Here is an 18591-nt window from a genome sequence, read left to right on the forward strand (position 1 = left end):
TCTCTCTCTCTCTCTCTCTCTCTCTCTCTCGTTCTCTCTCTGTCTCTCTTGCTCGCTCTTTGTGCTAGCGGCTACAGGCAACGGTACGGATCCATATCGGCTACCAGTATCACCTGTATCGCGCTATTGCAATCTCTGTCAATATCAGTGCAAACGCCAAGTGGATTAACACGCGCATGTCATATTAAATACCTTTTGCGTATGATACGAGGGTACCAATTTTCGAGGGGTTCCGTGAATAAATCACACGTGCTCGTTCGTACCTAGGACTTTAGAACGTTTGTTATCAAATTCGATCGGACAGAATTTAACATTGTTATTACTCGTATGGATATCTGTTTTCCCCAAAAAAAAAAGAGGGAAAAAAGGAGAAGGATTAACGAAAAAAATAGTGGAATAAAAAAGACATAGACGTATGATCGACGAGAGAGAGATAGAGAAGATATAACTTTTTATTCGTTGATATGGTACATCCCAATAAGAAGACTATCCGTCCTACTTTAATTAATCGGATGAGAGATAGGGATGTATATATATATATATATATATATATATATATATATATATATACATCGTGGGGTTGATTAGATATTAATCATTAACCAGAGAAGAAAAGTTCTCGGAAAAAATGAAAAGCACGACGACACGTGAAACGAAACGAAAGTTAGCAAAACCTGATGTGTAAAAGGACAGCGAGCGAGCTATCCATCTACATAATGATTGTTTAATATATTTTTTTCTCCAGCTGTCATATCGAGAATCAGATAGGAAAGTTAGCGGTGATAACTCGATGGAGAAGTTTCGAGCAAGCCCCCAGACAGTTTAAGCCAATCCTCATCCTCCTCTCGTCGTCCTGCTTTCTCTCTTCTCGAGTCGACGCCGGAAAGTACTCGATCTCTTTCCCTGTCGTTTTCCAACCCCTTCCCTCTCTCTCTCTCTCTCTCTCTCTCTCTCTCTCTCTCTTCGTCTCTGTCTCTCTTTAGCAGAGAGTTGATCGCAAAGGTGTGCGTTGAAAGGGTGAACAGGTCGAAAGAGGAAGAGAAAGAGAGAGAGAGAGAGAGGCTAAGGTTGACGACTGTAATTCAAACGGATTATACCCTGGAGCGCCGGAGGGTTGAGATATAAACGAGCAGGGTTACGATGAAACGCCGTTCCTTCTTCCGTGGCCGAGAATCTCTCTACGTGTGTATGTGCATGTGTGTGGTTACGTACGTACGTAGGTAGATACGTATACGTAAGTGGAATATGTATCCTACGTGAGAAAGAAAGAGAAAGAGAAAAATATTTTCACCTGTTCACAGTCAAACTTTTTCTACGTACGTTCTACGCCGAGCTACCTTTTCTCTTCTTTTTCTTTTTCTTCTTCTCTCTCTCTCTCTCTCTCTCTCTCTCTTCTTCTTCTTTTTTTCGTTATACATTTTTCTTTTTTTTTTTTTTTTTAATTTCGTTTCTTCTTTTCCTTTTTTCGTTTCAGTCACCATGCTAACTAACTTTCGCTTAGACATACCACCCATCTATCTTTCTCTATTTTTTAATTAAATGTTTTGTTTCCGATACAACAGTTTTTATGTCTCTCTCTCTCTCTCTCTCTCTCCGATTTTCAATCAGGATTTTTCCTGAAAACTTTCACATCGCGCGATATTCATCGTTATATCGTTGTTCCACCCAATGGACCAGTTTTCCTACTAGCTGAGAATAATTTAAACGAAAGGATTTAATTAGGATACGATGAAGTGTCAGCGAACGGGAAGCTAATATTTTTCAGACTAGATTGCTATAATATAACGATAGAGATTAGCTATACCTTTTGCAGGGTTACGAAGAAGGAGAAGTAGAAGGAGGCAAGAAGAGTATAACGTTGGCTCTCTACTAGGTTGCTTTACGTACGACCGACCACCACCGTTGCAATTAACCCTCTTAATTCATAATCAGGGTAGGCTCCCAGAAGCAGCCTGAATTAAACTGTAGGTTAAGATGATGGAATTAGCGTCGTCTTCATTTCCTACCGGCCGTTAGATATTTTTCATTATGATTAATTTCACTGAGAAATAATCTCCCTCTCTTCCTCTCTCTCTCTCTCTCTCTCTCTCTCTCTCTCTCATTCTCTATCTCACTCCACTTCTTGCATATTCTGGAAAACGCATTAACATCGACCGATAAGATCCAACGTTAATGTTACTCTCTTAACGAGAAAGCGGCAAAAGTAAAAGAACCATTCAAAGCTCGTTTGTATGTATGTATCTGTATGTATGTGCGTGAGTGTGTATGCGCCTATTCTTGCCTGAAACGAGGTAAAGAGAAAACAAAAACGATTCTTCTCTCTCTCTTTTTTTTTTAAGATTAATAATAAGAAATAATAAATAGAAATAATTTAACGCGGGAAATTCTTTTCTTTTTTCTTTTTTCTCTCCTCCTTCTTTTCTTTTTTGTTTTCTTTCTTTTTCTTTTCCTTTCAAATTTGTTTCGACCGACGTCGAGGACACGTCAATCGATACAATCGTTTCAAAACCGATATCGAAAAGAACAACGTAAATCAATTTTGAATGCTTCCACGAAATGAGTTAGAACCAAAGGACAATGTTGTTAAACGAATAGACCTTGGAGAATCGCAAGTTTCTACAAGTTTAATCGTGGGAGTACGCGCAGCCAACGGATTTATGCTGACGCATAAAAGTGCGGTAGAACACGTAAGAGAGAACGATGTCGCGTGTAGAAAAGGAAAACTTTGCAGTTGTGCCGAGAGACGACTGCCGCTTGCACGATGCTATTCCTACTCTTCTCTCCTCCTCCTCCTCCTCGTCCTCCTCTTATTCCTCTTCCTCCTCCTCCTTTTAACCCCTCTTCTTCTCCTTCTAGTTCTTCCCCTTTCTGTAAATTTTCCGAAAAGATAAACGACTATATTACGAGAACGTGCAGCCTGGCACGCGTTGAACGCCGACGGAATTTCAACGCAACTCACAAACGCAAAAGCTGGATGATTTGTAAACCAAAAAAAAGGGGGAGACAAAAAATGATAAAAAAAAAAAGTAAACGCCTCTTTGAAGATCATCGTCAAAGTTCTTATCGAATCAACGATCTACGATCTCGTTTTTTTTCTTTCCTTTTCTTTCTCTCATTTCATTTTTGTTTCTTTTGGGATAGAAAAAGAAAAAAAAAATGTAATGGAATTAATAAAACAAGGAAATCTCATAGGTTTTCCTGTTTTCTTTTTCCTTTTTTTTTTGTTTCTTTTTCTTTTTTTTTTCGTTCTCCTTTTTTTTCAAAGTTTCTCGGCGTTAAATCATTCGCATTATCGTTTGTACGTAGTTACTTGCGTACATTTCACTGGATATAAAATAGTTTCAATGGATTCGTGCCGATTCCAATTGTTTCGAATAGTTTGACGATTTAACAGAATCGATGGGTAAAACTATTTCCAATGGATCGGACCACTACCACCGACGTACCTCGTTGCTTCCTCTCGTTGATTCCAATAGTTGTTCCTTAACATCGTTAATCGTGTCCGATGATAGAAATTTTGTTTCCGAACATTTTTCCTTCTCTCTCCCTCTTTTTTTTTGTTCTTTTTCTTGTTCTTTTTTTCCGTTTCGTGAAACAAAGTATCCAACATCCATAACGTTCCAAGTAAAAACGTTGGCCTGTGTAACATTTGAAACGGATCCATCCTTGTAATCAACGTTACCAAATAAAAAACTTTGCTCGAAGGATCCGCGTTGAACAAAGTTCGGTGTATATATGTATTAGGTTTTTTTTTTTGTTTTTGTTGTTTTCTTTTTTTGTTTTGTAGCACGGCACTATTCGTAAAAAGATATAAATCTTCTCATTTATCGTCACTTCCCAACTCGAGGTTTGTTTTCGATAGCTATTACGTATACTCTTTAATGGTATCCCACGACGAAACTTTCCAAACGATCTTCCGGCATTCCCTGTTAACTCTTTATACACCATTTTCTTCAAGTTATTTATCTCAACAACAACAACAACAACAACAACAACAACAACAACAACAACAACAACAACAAAGAATAAAAACAATACGTGGAAACTTGTTTTCTGTTGCAGCTCGGTGAAACGTTAAATCCAGAACTACGTATTATCACGAGCGTATTTAGCAAGGTTCTTCACAGAGGTACGTATCAAATTCTTAAACGATATTAAATCGAATTAAATGTCGATCAAAATTAACATAAAATCGTTATAACAATTTTCAAGGGTCGTTTATTAAACAGTCCTTGGAAAATTTCTTTTCTCGAGTCAATCGCCGTTATAGTTAACGAAATTTAAATGAAATAAAATTTGATCGGATTCGATTAAAATAGATTCGTAAGTCATTTTATGCGAGGCACTTTATACGGGAAATTTATTCAGCGCGAAATCGTAAAGCGAGATGAGAAATGCACAAAGGAGAACAACGCGAAAGTTCGATTCGGAAAAGACCTTTTCTTTGAATATCCTTGATGCTCTCGAAAAAACCGATCGACTTCTGTACTCCCTTGATGGAGAGAGAAAGAGAGAAAGAGAGAGCTTTCAAACTCATGGAACGCTTCGGGATCGCGAAAAAAAAAATAAAGGAAAAGAAAAAAAGAAGAAAAGAGAAGAAGGTCCTCTTTAAATCTATTACAATTACAATAATTATCGATCGAACCGAAGGTCCGATGATGTCGTAATGAAATTCAATAAACGTATATAATATACTCGTTCGTTTTCCTTCGGAATGAACTTTGATAAATTTTATGATTGGCGACAGACGGTATCCATTTTTATTTTATTTTTACATTCACATTGAATCTATTTTCTACTTTACACCGTATCGATCGTGTCTGCGCTCATTCAATGAGACAAATTACACGTCTCTCTATTTATAACATTTAACGTTCGACAACGGTATGAAGCGTGACATTTCCATGTGACTATAGATACGCGTACATGTATCTATGAGATTAATATAATCATGGTCTATAGGTGGTGCGATATCGGCATTGAGTTATATATTATAGACAGACGTACAGTCATGAAGATAAAGTGTCTAATATCGAAGAAAATCGAGACGATAACGTTAGTCTCTCTTGGAGCGATTAACGCGTATTTCGATCTATTTTTAATCGTATACGAGAGACAGCTGTCGAGGATAGAACGTATCATAATTCGAGCTATCAAAAGCAACTACATTAGGATGTATAAACGTATACGAAAATCGAGATAATAACGTTATAGCTAGATGTTAGAAACGAAATTAAATTAACTAGAGTTTCTCTAGGATAAATTAACGCGTATTTTCATCTATTTTCGATGGTATGACAGACATTGCTATTAAACAAAAATACCATACTGTAATTGAAACTATCAAAAGCAAGTACAACGGGATGTATAATCGTACTTGGATAGTGCTACTTAACTACTTACGTACTTGCTTACATGTCCTATGATTTTCTCGTGGAACGTTCGAATTGAAAAGCACTTGTTTCAGAGAGCGAGGCGTGTCGGTCGGTTCCTTGGATGTAGGAGGAATGGTGGAAGGTGAAAAGTAAGCTCGCAATTAGTAGCCGACATAGCCGAGAATCGTCGTAGCGAATAGTGCAAAGTAGACTGGTGGAAGGTATGCCATCGTTACGGTATACCACCCCTTCTCTCTCTCTCACTCTCTTGCTCTTTCCTTGGCATTGGATAACGAAAAGTGTAGTTGAACAGCAGCGTCAGGATGAATACGCGCTTCACGCACCAGATAACGTCTGAAAAAGAACTTGAAGCGATGCTGGATGAGCCCTTAGATGAGATAACTTTGGATAATAAATAAAATGTTGCCTGAAAAAGAAAAAATCGGAGAGAAAAAGAGAGAAATATATATATATATAAAGAGAAGTAAAGGTCCTATCTTTCTCTCTTTCCCACGACATAGTCGAGAGGGTGAAAAGTCGAGGCGCGAGAGATGGAGAGAAGACGAGAGGCAAAGGGGAAAGAGGAAAAAGTGAGGACGATAAAGAGAGAAGGAGAGGGAAAGAGAGAGAGAGAGATGGAGAAGGGAGGAAAATGACTCTCTTAAGGTAACGAGTCACTTCGCCACGACGAATATCCGTGCCAGCGCGTGCGCGCCTTTATGTGTAAGAGGAGAGTCTATCTTGTCACGTGACTCGATAACACCCTCCGGCTCCTCTTTACCGAGAGCTTCCTTTTGTCTCCGTTCTCGAGGCAGCCGCGTGTCCACGACGCTGTTCCTTTCGATGCCTCGCGTCTTTTTCTTTCTTTCTTTCTTTCTTTCTTTCTTTCTTTCTTTTTTCTTTATTCATCTCTCTCACTTTTTTTTTTTTTCTTTGAAAAACGGAGATCTGTAATTTATGTATTCTGAAAAAACTATTCATTTAATGATCGAGTTTTTTTAATAACGAAGAAGATTGATGATGATGATGATGATGATGATGAAAATGATGTAAGAAAGAAAATAATTTTCCAAGTTGAAAAAATGATCTAAAAACTGTCAAACTTTTCTCTCTCTCTCTCTCTCTCTCTCTCTTTCTTTCTCTGTTTTTTTAATGACGAAAGGAAAGGAATTCTTGATCGATCGATATCTCGATTTACTATATACATAGATGAATGAGATACGATCATACGTTGTCCTACGTTTAGAAATCCATGTGTGCATAAATCCCCGGGCAAGATGGTGGAATATGTATGGGTGCATTGTAATCAATACCGTGTTGACACCTAGACCGGGCCACATAACTCATAAGACAATGGAAAACAGTTGGGTGAAAGGGGTAGGATGAAGGGGGAGGGGAGGTGAGAGGAGGGCGGGAAGACCTGGGAAACGGCAGGAATCTAAGTATTCTATTGTAGTACGTATATCGGCCCAATGGCAACTAGATATGCACTGAAATTATAGCGCTAAGCAATGAAAAATACGAATGTTTGAGAGAAGGATGAAAGGGTGAGATGGAGAGGTATTTATCGGTGAATATCTTATTCTTCGAATGAATTGAAAAATCTTTTCTGATAACTAGTAGATAGTCTATATGTGTGTATGATACGTAGTATATATATGTGATATATGTATATATGTATGTGTGTATGTACTTAGTAAATTCGTGAAAAGAAAAATAAAAAGACATTTAACTAGTTAAACGTCTTCTATGCAAATATAAAAGAGAATTTTTGTTCACGAGATATGTTTCATTAAAGTTAGAGTCTATTTGAGGTTTCAAATGTTCTCTGCTAATATTCAACAGCGAAGGAGAGAGAGAGAGAGAGAGAGAGAGAGAGTGTCGTAAGTTTCGCTGACAAATCTCACACGAGACGAGATTCTCAAGTGCATAGAGTTTCGTCGTCCGAAACGAGAAGGACGAAGGACGAATCACGTCTAGTCGACTAACTTAAATCTAATCCGTGTTAGTTTACAAACATCTTTTCTACCTATGCTCGTACTACATACAACTAAGTAAGCATTTACTTTCCTGTACGAATTCCATTGATCGTGTGAATTGCGGACGAGTTTCGACAATTGTAAACGTGGGAAAGGGTAGTTGAGTGGTGAGGGTAGCGGCCAGGTTATTACTGAAACGGACGAACGCGATATTAGAATTTATTCGGAGTATATTCGAACGGGATGGTCGCATTATCTCGGTATAGTATCGCCGGATTCATTGACTCCAAATGAGTCCCCAATGAATTTACGAGCTTGGCTTCGGTTTTCGCACGAACGATCGCACGGGATTTTGGCGGATACACGCGCGTTGCCGTGCGATGCAAAATCTGTTGGTTCTTTTATTTTCAACGTGCACACGTTCTGGAAGGTTTATCCGTATCCGTTCGAAAGTCACAATAAAATGGGGATGTATGTTTTGTGTCCGTTGTGTGTAAATATAGTATATATATATATATATATATATATATATATATATATATGTATGTATGTATGTATGTATGTATAGAAAAAGAAAGGAAGATGTGTATATGGATATAGGGACATGTATACAAATATTCCTATTATTTCGAGCGTACGTTATCGTCAAATCTTTTTGTTTATCCACTTAACGCGTTTTAACGAGCGACGATTCGTCCTCGTCCTCGTCCTCGTCCTCGTCCTCGTCGTCGTCTATTTTTCTATTTTTCATAGCCCGACATATTACACCAACACATACACACACATTTTTGTAAAATTATATCCTCACATAGAAACGTGTCACGTAGAAGAGATCTACTACGAGAAATCTCTTTTCTCTTCTAAGGTTGGCCTTTAACATGGGAAAGGATGTTACAAATTATTTAGAATTCCAACGAAAAGCCTATATTTGTAATTAATTATTACGATGCGGAATTCGCATGGATGGGGTGGGTGCTTGCTTACTACGTAAAGAACAGAGGAGCTGTCAAGTACAGTTGAATGCAACGAGCACGCTTTCGAGCATTATGATTGTGCTAGCAAGCACTGACGGGGAGGAGATGCCTGGAATTCCGTGGTAGACAGATCGGGAGCAGTTTCTGCCCGGTAGGTTGGCACTAACACACGAATAGGCCAATTTCATACTCACGCGTCTCTATTTCGCATATACGAGAATATCTATGTATGTACGTATCTATGTATGTACGTACGTACGTACGTACGTACGTATGTACGTATGTACGTACGTATGTACGTATGTATGTATGTATTAATATCTACAAATGTCAACGAACTTTTTTCTTCATTTTTTGTATTTTTTATTTTGTTCAATACCTCGTGTACGAACTAACACATTTTTTACTCTTCTCTTTTTTCTTTCTTTTTTTTTTCTATACACGTTGACAAAAATTTGATTTAATTTTCTTCTCTCCTCTCTCTCTCTCTCTCTCTCTCTCTCTCTCTCTCTCTCTTTCTGATAATTTGATTAATCATTTATATCTGTCCCTTTCTCATATCCCATAATAAAACGTTACAGATATACTCTTACGTATACACGCATCGATTATTTATCCTCCCCTTTTCTTTTCTCGTGGTCTTTACCGTCCATGTCATTCCGTTTAATATCTTAATTTCTTCGAATAACGATGTTAAAAAAAAAATAAAGAAAAAAAAGAGAGAGAGAGAGAGAGAGAAAATCGATTCGAACGATCCATGAAACATTGATAAAGGTATTTCTTAATTTTATTCTTAGCACCCTTCCGAAAATTTCCGACGCAATCCATCTGCGTTCCCCTTTCATTCGTCAAAAGCGTTCCATTCGAAAAAAAAGAATGTTACGGGGGTGGAAACTCCTTCTTGCTTATTTTTTAGGACAGAGTAGTTGGTATGTGCGCGTAAAGAAGACAGAAAGAAATAAGAAAAAAAAAGAAAGACAGAGAGAGAGAGAGAGAGAGAGAAAAGAAGCTACAATTTTATCAAAGCAGACAGGTACAATAAGTTTTTGTCCGTAGGAACGTGGTGAAATTTTCCACGAAGGTACGTAAGGGTTTCGTAAGGGATTCTCCTTTCGTGAAAGTACCTAGCTACCTATCCACCTACCTACCTACTTCTCGAAGGAGTGTCGGCAAGCCGCATATCAAGACTGCAGGCGCGGCCTATAATTTCTCTCAAGTAGGCTCCCCGTGCTGCATTATATACAACACACTTGGAACGCGGCAAAATACTCGGAAGTACGACCCTAAACGGTTTTTACCATTTTTTTTTCTCTGTTCTCTTTTTTCTGTTTTTTCTGTTTTTTTTTATTTTTTTTTTCCGTTTTTTTTTCCGTTTCTTTTCACTGAATTATTCGTTCCGTATGTGAAAAAAAGGATTTAAAAAAAAATAAGAAAAAAAAAGAAAAAGAAAAACGAAAAACAAAGTAAGATATTTAATGTTTAATTACTTATGAGATTTCCAATTTTCCCTTCTGTATAAACGTGTGGTGTTTTTTTTTTATCTCTTTTCTTTTTCTTTTCTTGGTTTCTTATTTTTCGTGGGAAAAAAGGAAGAAAATAATTTAGTATTATATCTTCTTTTTTTTTTTTTTCTATTTTTCCATGGACAGAGGAGAAATGAAATCGTATCTATGTCAAGTATTTGTCGTGATTGAAAATATAAAAAGATTATTATTAATCTAAAATTGTTTTATAAAATATTCTCTCTCTCTCTTTTTTCTCTCTTGCTATCGTAAGAAGAATTACTACGTCCTAGAGTAGTCATCCGTTTGATTTTCTAAAATTTCTTTTTATTCTTTCTTGAAGTATACGATAAGAAGGAACAAAGAAACATAATTCAATGAATAATAAATAAAAAAGAAAGAGAAATCGACGGTTAACAATTTTAAAGGATCGATCGATCGAACGAGATGAGATATTTACTCGTTGAACACCCGTTAGACGATGAACGGTACAGGACGATCTAAGCGAATGCCTACGTACCAACGAAATGTAGATAATAGATGAAATATTCGCATGGTATGCGTGGTATTAAACCGACACCCCAGAAATTGTATTTTATAGCTACTACCACCCTGGTACCCATACTCCAGAAACCCCCATCGTTTCCGTTTTCCCAGACCCGACTTCTCTTCCACCTCCATCTCCACTTTTACCTCCTCCTCTTCCTTCTCCTCTTCATCTTCTTCGCCAACGAAACCGTCAGCTAAACGTCGAAATTCGAACAAATATTATTTGCAAGTTTCTCATGCAAAACATTTGCGGTTATACCTATGGTAGAAACCATTTCTATTTTAGTTCCTTTGTGAATGAACACAATTTCGTAACTTTACTATACGTGAAAAAAAAAGAAGAAAGAAAAAAAAAAAGGAGATGGAAAATAAAAAAAGAAAGAACGATGTTATTCTTGGAGAGATAGAAAACGTAACGTGACAAATATTACATAATCCGACGATAATATGTACGTTCTAAACATATTCATAAATCCTCTAGAGACTCATTTATTCTACCTAAAATCAATATCATCCTATAAATATATATACATACATATATATATATATATATATATATATATATATATATATATATAGCTCTCTCGCCGCACGACAACATCAAACTAAAATAACTAGAGCGAATGAAAATTGTTGAAAGAATTTAGCACGGATCGCGAGACACTCGAATCTTTTACTACTGGCACGTTCCCGAACAAAACGCGATATACGTTTCGTATTTTAAAACGAAAGAGAGCAAGCAGTTTTGCCGATTCGGTAGAATCGAGACGAAAGATATCGCGTCGAGCTCTCTCTCTCTCTCTTTCTCTCTCTCTTCCTCTTTGTTTCTTTTCTTCTTTCTTTTTTGTTGTTTTTTTACATCTTTGTTTCCCAAGCCACTCTCTCTCTCTCTCTCTCTCTCTTGCTCACTCACTTTTCTTTTTTCTCGGTCGGCGATCTCTCCGCTCGCTTCGAAAATATTTTCCGTAGCCGCGGGAGAATTGGACGGAGTAGATTTATCACGGTGACAAGCCATCCTCCTGGATACCAAAATCGATACTCTCTCTCTCTCTCTCTCGCTCTCTTTTTTTGCTCCCCCTCCTCTCCTTCCAATAAGACCCCTCACTCCCATTTTCGTTTGCGAAACAAAGTGCATCAGGAAAAAAAAGAAAACAAAAAAAAAAGAAAATAAAAATGAAAAAAGGGAAAAAAAAGACGCGACCACCGTGACGCGATAATTGATTGGTCAGCGAGACCCTCTGGAAACTTTCTATCTTGGATTAGTTTTAACTATCTATCTATAAATTCGATAATTACACTTGCATCGGTATATCCTACGTTTTTGATGATCGAAGTTTCATTCTTTCTTTCTTTCTTTCTTTCTTTCTTTCTTTCTTTCTTTTTTCATCTATTTTCTCCTTTCAATATCCGACGTTTCTTCGTTTTGTATTAATTAATTAATTAATCAATTAATCATTTAATTAATTTCATATTCATTTTGCGGTGCATACTAATAAATATTATTTTTCTATTTAAACGGTGTATATGCAATAATATATGTTGATCTATAAAATAGACGGATAGACAGATAGACAGAAGCAGAAAGAGAGAGAGAGAGAAATAATACAACCAAATCAAAATAGATTTTTAAAGCGATACGAGCGAGCCTTAAACGATACTACTTTTTTCTAACTGACATGAAAGTAGACGTAAATACATAACACGCATCTAGATATATTTTCTCTCTCTCTCTCTCTCTCTCTCTCTTTTTCTTTCTCTCTTTTGAGGATAAAATTAAAGGTAAGAATTTCGAGTGGCAAGTATTCCGTTCCATTAATTATACATTCATTACTTTATAATGAAAGCGGTGGTTGAGCTCTTTTGCAGCTTTGGCTTGAAACTACATACATACATACATACATACATACATAGTACGTTGGACAAAATATAATGGTAGGAGAAATTTGTGAATCCCATCGCGTTAGGAATATTACAACGTAGCTGGCCAAGCGTATAGCTCTGGTGAATTCGAAGCGAAGGAAGCGTTTGATGTGTCTCCTATTTGTACGGAGATTTTGCTTGGCAAAGGGACAATATTCGAGTGGGATGTGTGTTTTGTATTTAACATTAAAACTACATGTATACGATAGTTACATATAGGCACGTACGTTACATACGAACGTAAGTACGTACCTATATATAACTACGATGTAGATCCGTGTGCGTGAACGTAGGAAAACGTAGGAAAATGACGAATTCGTTTTATTCGACCGTTCTCTTTCACGTGAAAATCGTCGATCTTTGTAATATCGTTAAAACATCGTTTCAAATGTCAATTTCGATGTCTTGTCCTCTTCGAGCTTCGACAATTATAAATATCAAAAACAAAAAAGGAAAAGAAGAGAAACTATATATTCCCTCTGCATTGCAATGTATAAAAAATTAAATTCTTTCTCTTTTCATTTCCCCCCTTTTCTTTTTTCTTTTTTAAATTCCTACTTCCTCCAGAGCAATTCTTTTTTTAATTACCAACGCAACGACTCCAATTATTATGTTAGAAAAGATCGTAGTTTGTTGTTGATACTACGTAATACATTTTCAAAGGAAATTCTTCATATCCTCAAAAATAACAATAACAACAACAACAAAAACAACGAAGAAGAAAAAGAAAGACAAGGAATAAGAAAATATCGTCTGTCGCGTTTTAGTTTTAAATTGAGAAAGGGATTCTCATTTCTAACAATAAGGTGAAACTCGAAAGTGGCGTCTGCTTCCTACGTGGAATCTAAGGGAGAATCGATGCGAGGAAGAAGCGAGATGGAACTCGCACAATTTGACATTGTTTTCTTGAGCACGGTTTGTCGACGCGCAAGTCGTGTCGTGCAGTGCCGTGCAGTGCTGTGCCGTGCCTTAGCTGTCTCGCTTTTCGTCTTTCCGCTTTCCCAATGTTACCCGAACAATTTTCCTTTACTTCTACCTCTCACCCTCACTCTCACTCCCACTCCTACTCCTACCCCTATCCACAATCCACGACGACTCTCCTACTACCCCCACTACTCCTACTACCCCTACTACCCCCACTCTTTCCCCCTTGACATCTTCTCTTCCTTTGATTTCCATTCGTTTTCAAAGCAGACTATGTTATTTCATCTAGTAATAAATCGTAAGCGCAATTTTATGTATTTCTATACGAATAAAACTTTACAAATGAAATTTAAATGGATTTTCATAAAGTGGAGGAGAAATAAAAGGAAGTAAGATCGATCGTACGTTTCTAATTAAAAATGTTACTTCTTTGAGTTAGATGAATGAATGAAAGAAAGAGAAAGAAAGGAAGATTTACAAAGTTTTCTTTTATCGCTAGTCGTCCCATAATTATTACTTCGTATATCTTTATCTTCGTCTTTATCTATCTATCTATCTATCTATCTATCTATCTATCTATCTACCTATTTTTGTCTCTTTCTCTGTCTTTTTCTTTGTTTCTTGTGTGCGTCTATGTCACGGCCATTCGAGCTAACAATTTTTCTAAGAGCCACTACTATACACATTGTGTACCAGACGAGATATTCGACTTTCTCACGAATAGAAGACAACACGTGCGCTTTAATACGTGTTCTCGTCACGGAAGAAGCACACTTCAGAAACGGAAATATTACTGACGTTGTCGAGGCAATCGGATAATAGGAGGTAGGTAAGTAAGGAGGAGCTAAAAGAGAAAAAAAAATAGAATAGAATAGAAAAGAAAAGAAAAGAAAAGAGAAGAAAAGAAAAGAAAAAACGAACGAAAAAAAAGGACAAAAAAGAAGAAAGGATGATCTCGTTTTTTCGCGTTTCGTTAAAAAAACAGATACGACCTTGACTTTACTCGGCTAATCGATCGAACGAATATGAAGTATCGAAAATAATATATATAACAACGAAGAACATACTCGAGTATACGAGATGACATCGAAATTAAAAGGTAAGTAATCTCATTAAACAAAAAAAAAAAAAAAAAAAAAAGGAGAGAAAAAAAGGAAGGAAGATAAAAAAAGAAATTCTAAATTTAATTTCGCTCTTTAAAAAAAGGAAGGAAAGAAAGAAAGAAAGAAGGAAAGAAAGAAAAAGGAGAAAAGAAAAAGGAAAGAAAAAATAGAGACGAACAGAGAGAGAGAGAGAGAGAGAGAGAGAGAGAGAAGAGAGAGAAAAAAAACAAAGTACTCTCGCCTCTAGAAACAGCAACGGAAAAGAGTAAGCGAAGCACAACTTTTCCTAAAGTTACGAATTTTTCTCGACCACGGGCAAACCATAAATCCTTTTGCTTGCTGTGCATTAGCATAAAAATATTTGAGCCTTCGCTCAGGCGCACACGCATATACACGTGAAAGAAAAGATTATAACGTGTAATGTATGTGTAATCTAGAGCGTAGAGGCAACGCGTATATGATACAATTAGAAAGAGAAGGAGAAGGAGGAGAGAGAGAGAGAGAGAGAGAGAGAGAGATCGCAACGTACACATAGCTCTATTGTAAATCCTAACCTCTCGGCAAGAGTGGAAAGAGTTAATGTATTTCATTAATCACGAGGGAATCTCGTCGTCCCTTTTCTTCTTCTTCTTCTTCTTCATCCTCATCTTCATCCTCCACCACGAACAGCACTTTTCCAACGTTCGAATCCTCCTCCTCCTCATTCTCCTCATTCTCCTCCTTTACTCTCCTCGCTCGCTTGATATTTTTCCATTCTTGTTCGCTCGTTATTATTTGTCATCCCCCGGTAGACTTCCTTTCTTTTCCTCCCTTCGAAAGCCGCCATCCGTCTAACCTTTTCTCGGCCGCGAAGGAAATCAGGACGCACGATAAATAAAAATAAAAATCTACGGAGTACGGTTTATGTACGAATCTGTTCTTTTTATACATATATAGCTACCAGTGTGTATTTATACATACATAAATATATATATATATATATATCGTATGTACGTGTAGAGAGGGTGTGTCGTTCGACGTATATATATATACACATATATATACACACACATATATATAGGGTGACGCGAACGGAGGGAATACGCCGTGGTAGGTAAAATAAAATGAAATGAAGAAAAAAGAAAAAAAGAGAGCGAAGTAAAAAAAAGAAAAGAGGAAGTACAAGTCCTACGGGGGGTGTGTATAACCGACCAGTATATCGTAGTAAACGTGGTAGCAACACAGACGGACGAAGAAAGAAAGAAAGAGAGAGAGAGAGAGAGAGAGAGAGAGAGGAGTAGAAAGAAAGAAAAAAAGAGAAAGAGAGGAAGAGGTGTCGGCAGGAAGAGAGATTCGCTTAGAAAAGCTTGACAGCTCCTACTTTACGCCCTCTAAGCTCGCTGAATGGCGACCTAAGAATCTTCCTTCGCGAAGCCGGCCGAAGGTGAAGAGTGTCGAAAGAAGCAGAAGCAGAAGGAGAAGAAGGAAGAGGGGGAGGAGGGGGAGGAGGAGGAGGAGGAGGAGGAGGAGGAGGAGAAAAAGCAGGATAAGGAGGAGAAAGAGAAGGAAAATGGTGTGAGTGCGCAAAAACTACCTTCAAGCTTCTAACCTCCTCGTTCTTTCCTCTTTTCACCACCCCCGTATGTCGAGGCACCATTTACGAGTGCCATAAGGCCGGCAGTCCGTCCTTAATGTCACCGACTCAATACAAGAAATAGATGCTTGTCTGTGTGTACAGTAATGGTGATACCTAAGTCGAACGACATTGCTTACCTACGTTAGCTTCTGATGATACTTTGCTTTTGAGATACGCGAAAAGAAATAAGGGATGACTGGTGGTTACGAATTTCTCTTATTTATTTGCGAATATATTGGGAGTAAAAAGGGAAGAGGAGAGAGAAAGAGAGAGAGAGAGAGAGAGAGAGAGAGAGACGAAGCGAGAAAGAGTGGTCTATAGAATTATATATATGTATATATAGATATACGTATGTATGTATGTATGTAGATATGCGTATGTATAACATCAATGGCACGCCGCTTCAACCGAATCGGTAGACCAGCCTATCATCGACGATTTCGATTGGTATGAATATCTTTCCACTATAGCATAGTATATGACATGTATTCGGATATTTCTAGCAAATGGATGAACCATTCATGAATGAAAGGGAGGGAAGACGCGAGACGCTTTCATAGACGGGAGTTTTCATCGTCGACAAAATTCGACGGTAGTTCTTCTCTTTGATTTCTATCCCCCCTCTCTCTCTCTCTCTCTCTCGCTCTATCTATCTATCTATATCTATCCATCTCTCGATCTTATCGATCTTATCGAATACAACCTCTTTCGCTATGAATTCAAAGTTTCATGAATTTCTCGTCCGGCCAGGTGTATGCGAACGACACGATACCATCGAACCAAGTTCGAAGGAAATAGCAAAGTTTACTTAGACGGCTATCAAATTCTTCTTTGCTGCGGCAACTCGTTTCTTACAGAATGCGCGCGCGAGAGAGGGAGAGAGAGGGAGAGAAAGCGAGAGAGAGAGAGAGAGAGATAGCAAGGTTCTATGAGCCATGAAAAATTTTTCTCGCAAACTGATAACACTCGCTTTCCAGTACGACTTTCGATCTTAAATACCGTAAAAAATATCGTAGTATGTAAAGGTACGTGTAAGGAAATATAGAGGCAATGTAAAAAGAAAGAAAGAAAAAAATATGCAGTACAAAAAGAAATACAATGTAAATTTTTGTAATATTATTCTCAAACATGAAATATATCTATTTTGTCAATAGAGAAATTTCTAAATCGAAATTTCCTTTAGAAATAAACATCTTCGAGAGAAAGGATGGCATACAAAATGACCCTATTGCCAGTTCGATACGTTTGACAAGTGACGCCTATCAGCCTCCACCGCAACGGCTGTTGGAGAACGATCGAGAGCTAGCTAGACGTATCCATTCGAAGACATATATATATATATATATATATATATATATATATATATATCACGTAACAATATCTACCCATGTATCAGACGGTCGATCCGGCACTTTGTAACGGAGGACATTCCCAAACAACTTTATTTTCGATCGCGAATAAAAATCTTTATTTTTAAGAGGAACGAGCAATCGATAAACTCGATAACTAACTAATTTTCGATCCAAACGATTTCTGAATCGAATCGATGTTCTATGAAAAAATTTCCAACTTCGATGAAAAACTCCGATAAAACTTTTCCTACGATATATCATTTGTTGTATTTGAAACTTTCTAAAGTCACCTCACTTTCTTCCAAACATATATACGAGAACGACGACGACTATTCCTACGACAGAATTTCAATGGAACACCCTGTATGTATATACGTGTATATATATATATATATATATATATATATATATATATATATATACACATATATATGTATGTATGTATCTATAGGGTACCCTTAGTATACCTTAGTATACGTAGGAACTTGGTATATTTGTACAGCGGCAATCATTGCAGTGCACAGTGCAAGCACACCTTCTTTTGCTCCCTTTCTTTCCGTCTACAGAATTCATCGGCGTTTTTCTTACTTTTCGTTTCTACGACTTGGGCGTTGAAAGTTCAAAAGCACCTTTCTACGACGAATTTCGTGTACAAGTAATTTCCAGTCGTGTCCTTCGCGAACCTTCGTCATACCAACCAATGTACCTACCTACCTACGTACGTACGTACGTACGTATGTATATATGTATATATGTATGTATGTAGGAAGGTACATGTCTTTCACATTGGAAAACGTTAGAAATTGAGAAAATTTCTTCGAGGAGAAATTTTCTCTATTCCGTAGGAAATAGATCTATCGAGGGATACAATTATATTTGATAAAAATAAATAAATAAATAAATAAATAAATAAGTACAAAGAAACTAAACAAAACAAAAAAAAAAAGAAAAAGAAAAGAAATATAATCGAGAAGAATTTGTCGTCGAGGAAACGATATAATAAATACCGCGAAGGGAAAACCTTGGAAGGAAGCTTAAATTCATAAGACAAACCATTCTCGTGGTTATTCTCACGAGCAGAAGATGAAGTCGTTTAAAGGAAACGAACCGTAAGGAGAAGAAGGGTCCCACAACGCTGACTAGATCCCTCCTCCTTCGCGTATCATCTCTTCCTCTACCTTTTCCTCCTTCTTCTTCTTCTTCTTCTTCTCGTCTTACCAATTTTTATAGCTTCCGACGATGTCGAGAGAAAAGGATGGAAAAATTCTTGAGAGACAAAAAATATCGATTAGTCATCG

The 18591-nt window shown here is 37.2% G+C and overlaps 1 protein-coding gene across 3 annotated transcripts in view; it reads left to right on the forward strand.

Annotated features, from left to right (window-relative positions):
- Window positions 1–18591, forward strand: part of LOC127063035 (carbonic anhydrase-related protein 10) — a 187830-nt gene that overhangs the window by 163891 nt on the left and 5348 nt on the right. For all 3 annotated transcript variants that reach the window (XM_050992234.1, XM_050992233.1, XM_050992235.1), the window contains one exon: window positions 4063–4129. In XM_050992234.1, coding sequence (XP_050848191.1) covers window positions 4063–4129 — 67 coding nt within the window. The remainder of the gene's footprint in view (window positions 1–4062; window positions 4130–18591) is intronic.

This window comes from Vespula vulgaris, chromosome 4 (assembly GCF_905475345.1).
Source record: "Vespula vulgaris chromosome 4, iyVesVulg1.1, whole genome shotgun sequence".
Lineage (NCBI taxonomy): Eukaryota > Metazoa > Arthropoda > Insecta > Hymenoptera > Vespidae > Vespula > Vespula vulgaris.